At 48.3% G+C, this 5,740-nt stretch overlaps 1 protein-coding gene across 1 annotated transcript; it reads right to left on the bottom strand.

Annotated features, from left to right (window-relative positions):
- Nucleotides 1–3,055: 3,055 nt before the first annotated feature.
- LOC120394591 (olfactory receptor 52E2-like) lies at nucleotides 3,056–4,061 on the bottom strand (the record flags this gene model as incomplete). Its single annotated transcript, XM_039518818.1, has 2 exons — nucleotides 3,056–3,109; nucleotides 3,198–4,061. Coding segments are annotated over 2 exons (918 nt in total), but the record flags the coding sequence as incomplete, so codon positions are not given.
- Between the last annotated feature and the right edge of the window lie 1,679 nt (nucleotides 4,062–5,740).

Below are 5,740 nucleotides of genomic sequence, written 5' to 3'. Positions count from 1 at the left end.
TCCCCCTGACCCCAAGCAGGCACCGTGTGTTCCAGGAACATTTCCCTCAGGGAAGCCCGGCCGGATCAGTTCTGGAACGAGAGCACTTGGGGAAACACAGACGGCAGAGGAGCCACATTTGGATGAAGAAAATATCTTGTGGACACCTCCCTGGCCAGGCCCACTCCCCGTCCACATCTGTGTAGCAGCTCCAGGTTTGCTGTCACAGCCCCACTCAAGCTCGTGCAGCTGGACACTCCCCAGCCGAGCGTGTTTGGGGCCCACAAACAAGACCCCTGTGATTTGGAGTCACAGCACTGTTCAGGCCCTTCCTCCGGCTCTGGGTTTCCAGGCCCACTCTCGCAGTGCAGCTTCCGTTCTAGTGCCTCCCTCTGGGAGCCGAAACCTGCCCGGGTTCCTCTGGGAAATATGAATCTGATTACCCTGTAAAGTATTTTCCATGCTGATTTTACAGACATAAGTTTTACCTTTCTTTCTTTAATTAAAAGCTTTCTTTTTAAGAACCTGATTGATTTTTTCCTTGTGTTAAGATCCAAGGGGATTGGATCTGGACTCACCAGGAATTGGTGGGGAAAGGGAGGGGGGATGGTTAAATTCTCCTTGTGTTAAGATCCAAGGGGTTGGATCGGTGTTCACCAGGAACTTGGTGAAAAACCTCTCAAGGCTGCCCAGGAGGGGAAGGTTTTGGGGGACAGAAAGTGATCCAGACACTGAAATTTCTGGATGGTGGCAGCGTTACCAGATCTAAGCTAGTAATTAAGCTTAGAAGTGTCCATGCAGGTCCCCACATCTGTACCCTAAAGCTCAGAGTGGGGGAGGAACCTTGACAAGCATCCTCAGAATGGGGCCCCCTGGAATCCCATTCACAGGTTGATAAAACCATTCCTCTACTTTAGACAGCCGAAGAGATACACAGATTCAGGTAAACACAACACAACATCTTCACACCATTTCCTTCCTCAGTGAACTTAAGAACGGTCGTGCTGTGTTAGACCAAAGGTCCATCTAGCCCAGTATCCTGTCTTCCAGCTGTGGCCAATGTAAGATGCTTCAGAGGGAATGAAAAGAACTGATAATTATCAAGCGATCCATTATCAATCAACCTTTCCCAGCTTCCAGCAAACAGAGGCTAGGGACATCATCCCTGCCCATCCTGCTAATAGTCATTAATTGACCTATCCTCCATGAAATCATCTAGTTCTTTTGAAAGCTGTAATTGTCTTGGCCTTCACACCATCCTCTGGCAAAGAGCTTCACTGGTTGACTGTGTGTTGTATGAAGAAATGTTTCTTATCATTTCTTTTAAGTCATTACCAATTAATTTCATTGGGTGAACCGTGTGTCTGTGTGTGTGTGTGTGTGTGTGTGTGTGTTATGAGAAAGAGTAAATAACACTTCCTTTTTTACGTTCTCCACACCATTCATGATTTTATAGACCTTTCTCATATCACCCCTTAGTTGTCTCTTTCCCAAGTTGAAAAGACCCAGTCTTATTAATCTCTCCTCATATGGAAGCGGTTCCATACTCCTAATAATTCTTGTTGCACTTTTCCTTAAATTCTTCAATTCCAATATATCTCTTTCGGATTGGATGTGCATATCTGAAGGCAATATTTTAGGTGTGGGAATAGCAGGGATTTATACAGCTGTTAGGGGACGTGGTTCAGACCTGGGTCTGGGTTTGCAGCAGGCCAGCAGGTCTGGCCCAAACCAGGCAGGGTACTGACATCCCAGGCTGACAGGGCAGGAAAGCAGGAGCAGAGGTAGCCTTGGCACATCAGGTGGCAGCTCCCAGGGGGGTTCTGTGATTCAACCCGTCACAATCAGAACATCACAAAATAAATGAATAATGAACTAAAATTATTGGCTACAATTTAGACCCCATCATTTTATATGTCTGGTTGGGATGATGTTTTCCAATATGCATTACTTTGTCCACATCATCCTGGAGCATCTTTGGGATTTGTCGGAGCTCTCCAGGGTGTTCAGGGACCTGGAACTCCCAGCTTCTCCTCCAGCTGGAACTCGTCTCTGCTGCAGCCAGAGCCCTGCAACCAAAGAGTCTCCTCTGCTGCCTTGGTGCCTCTCTCCCACAGCTTCTTCTGTCTCATCCAGTCTCTGTGTTTTTGAAGGGCTGGAACAACACTTCCTCTCTCTGTTCCTGCTTCTGGGGAGGTTCCATTTCTTCCACGCCTGCCCCTGTGCAGAGAAGCTGGAGAAAACTGCTTTTATCTAGAATTCAGTTACTCCCTCCTTCTACTGGGCGAGCTCTCGCTGGGGCTGAGAGCCAATGACCAACCTATTCACAGAGAGATGTCGCTGCCTCAGCCTTCACCCCCTTCATACAAGGTGGGTGAGAGAAGAGTACAGGAAAAGCCCAAAGACATAGGGGATACAGACGGTTTCTATAACAAAGGGTGAGTTAATAGGGTTTCCACCCATCTAGGTTTTATCCGGATGCTCCGATTCTTGGCTACTGTGTCTGGGTGCCATGCACGGTTGTCAAGTGCCTGGTTTTGAACTAGAAAGTGCAGCCAAGAAAGGGATCTGGCTGTGTCTGGTTCCTGCAGGGCAGGGGGGAGGCATTGGGTCATTAACCCACGCCTGCCCCTGCTCAGCCGGGGCCACATCATACCAACAGGCAGGGCCCTTGTCAGGCTTCAGCAGCTCCAACCAGTCCCAGAGAAGAGGGAGCCCAGCTGTGGCAGAGATGGAGGTGGAGAAGATCCAGCGAGTGATGGGGGCAGTGGTGTAGAGAAGCCAGGGACAAGGGCAGGGCAATGGTGGAAGAAATGGAGAAGGGGCTGCTGGGTCTCAATGGACTAGGTGGGGCATGTGAAGGGGCCTAGGGGAAATACGTGGGGCAGAGGTCAGGGTCTTAAGGGAATGTGGGGCAGAGGGTGAAGTCACGGGGTCCAGTTACCAGCAGTTAGAAAGGTGGCAACCCAATGAGTTAATGAGTTGTACACAGACTGATTCCCCAGTTTCTCACACTGACACAGCACAGTAAGGTCAGGGAAGGGTCTAATGTCTCTCTGGCTGCCCAGTGAGTGACTCAGGGAAGGTGGCCCAGCACCGTGTCACCAGCCATCTCTGCACAGAGCTCGGTCTGAGAGCCAGAGCACCAGGAGAAAACTTTAGGGCCCTTTATGAGTAAAGAGCCGGAGCAGCCTGTCCCTGATCTGCCTGGTTATCACCCCGTAGATGATGGGGTGCAGCATGGGGGGCAGCAAGAGGCATATATTGGTAATGAGAACATGGAAATGTACGGCCACATTCTGCCCAAACCGGTACATGAGGGAGGAGAAGAGACCTGGGATGTAAAAGGCTAAACTGACAGAAAGATGGGAGCCGCAGGTCCCCAAAGTCTTGAGCCGGGCATCTTTTGTGGGGAGCCTGAAGATGACCATGAGAATCTGGGTATAGGACACAACAATAAAAATCACATCCAGACCCATCACACAGAATAGCACAAAAAGGCCGCAGTAACTACTGACGCGGGTGTCGGCGCAGGCCAGCTTCACCACGGATATGTGCGAGCAAAACAGCTCGGGAATGGTGTTGGTTCTGCAATATGGCCACCGCCTTGCCAGCAAGGGAAAGGGCAGTATGACCATGGCACTGCGCAGCACCACGGCCAGGCCAATCTTGGCCACTACGGGGTTTGTCAGGGTGGTGGAATGTCTCAGGGGATCACAGATGGCCACATAGCGATCAAAAGCCATGGCCACAAGGATCCCAGATTGTGTCACTGGCAAGCTGAGTGTAAAGTACATCTGGGTGAGGCAGGCATTGAAATCTATATCCCTGGGATTGAACCAGAAGATGCTCAGCATTTTGGGCAGGATGGACGTGGACAGGACCAGGTCGGTGACGGCCAGCATGCAGAGGAAATAGTACATGGGCCCATGGAGGCTCGGTTCCGTCTTCACGATGAACAGGATGGTGAAGTTCCCCAAGATGGCTATGGCGTACATGGTGCAGAAGGGAATGGAAATCCAGACATGGACCGTCTCCAGGCCAGGAATGCCCAGCCGGATGAAGGTGGAGGGGTTGGTGAAATTGGTTTTGTTTTAATCTGACATAGAGTAGGGGAGAAGGTGTCCAACTCTGAGGCGAAACGGTGTCTCCTGCATGTACCGTACGTTCTCCTGACTTCCTGTATGTGCCCAGGATCTAGGGTGATGGTCACAATACAAATGCCTGGATGGAGAGAGAATGTTAATATGAGACACTACATGCACTGCTGGAGGCTGTTCTCATGGATGAAGCATATCCATCATTGTTCCTTAATGCAATGAAAGCCAGGCTGGAGAGTCCATGCTGCAGGGAGCTCCCCATTCACCTGGTTGCTCTAAATCTGAGTGTAAAAAAGCCCAAACCTTTGCCAAGACATGTGCCAGGGAGAAACATCCCAACCAGAACACACCTCGGGGAAAAGACCTGGGCGTCATTGACAGCAGGTCAACAAAACACCAGCTCATTCACAGCAGTGGTCAAATCAAAGAAAATGTTTGGATGCCTAAGAAATGGGATGGAGAATAACCTGCTCTGGATATGTGTTCAGTTTTGGTCACCCAGTCTCTAAAAAGGATACAGCATTATAAAGGGGATTTCTGAGACAGGCTCTGAGAATGGTGGAGGCTGCCATATGCCGACAGACTGAAAAGTCTGGGACTGTTTTGTTTGGAGAAGAGACAAGGAAGGGGCAGATAATAAAGGAAAGGAATATGAAGAATAGAACTGATGACATTCACTTGGAGAAACAGAGAACAGTTCCCAGCCAGTAATACCTGTAGATAATTAGTGCTTCAAAAGGGCTAATTCCCCAAAGCTGTAGAAAATTATCAAGAAAACTGACTGGGAGAAAAATATTAGACAGAAACATGGGAATGAAACTTGGGAGTTCTTTAAGAAGAATTTATTGGTTAGCTAAATAGTCACGATTCCACAGTCAAGGAAGTGGAGAACTTTGGCTAAAAACCAGGTTCAGTGGCAAAGTGAAGGCAGCAATTATGTGGGAAAAAGCAATATCCCTCTACCCCGATATAACGCTGTCCTCAGGAGCCAAAACATCTTACCACGTTATAGGTGAAACCGCATTACATCGAACTTGCTTTGATCTGCTGTAGCGCGCAGACCCTCCCATGCCGGAACTGCTTTACCACGTTATATCCGAATTCATGTTATATTGGGTCATGTTATATCGGGGTAGAGGTGTACATAAAAACGGGAAAAAAGGGAAAAGAGACAGCAAGCAATACAAATGGGATGTTATGAAAAATTGAGAAGGGAAGTTAAAGACATCGGGGAAAACTCCATGCTTGGTGGGGCTAAGGATCACAAAAAGGAGGTTATTAAGAATATTAAGAAGAAAAGAAATCCTAGAACAGGTTTAGCCATTTCCTAGAGGGAGAAAGGAAACTTGTTAATGTTGCAGAAAATGTAGATGTGTTGCATAAATAGTTTTGTTCTGCATTTGGAAAGAAGCAGTATTAGGAGTCCAGGAGAGCGGGCTGTATTTTAAAGAATCCTTATTGAGGGTTGCAGGAACAAACCAGCCCGATGTGTAGAAAGAATCGTAAATATGGCAGGCCACCAGCTTGGCTTAAGTTGCTGATCTTAAACGCAAAAAAGAAGCTTACAAGAAGTGGAAGATTGGACAAATGACCAGGGAGGAGTATAAAAATATTGCTCAGGCATGCAGGAGTGAAATCAGGAAGGCCAAATCACACTTGGA

Source organism: Mauremys reevesii, unplaced genomic scaffold (assembly GCF_016161935.1).
Source record: "Mauremys reevesii isolate NIE-2019 unplaced genomic scaffold, ASM1616193v1 Contig69, whole genome shotgun sequence".
In the NCBI taxonomy this organism is placed as follows: Eukaryota; Metazoa; Chordata; order Testudines; family Geoemydidae; genus Mauremys; species Mauremys reevesii.
Note: the sequence above shows the minus strand (reverse complement) of the source record. Positions and strands in the feature narration are given on the sequence as shown.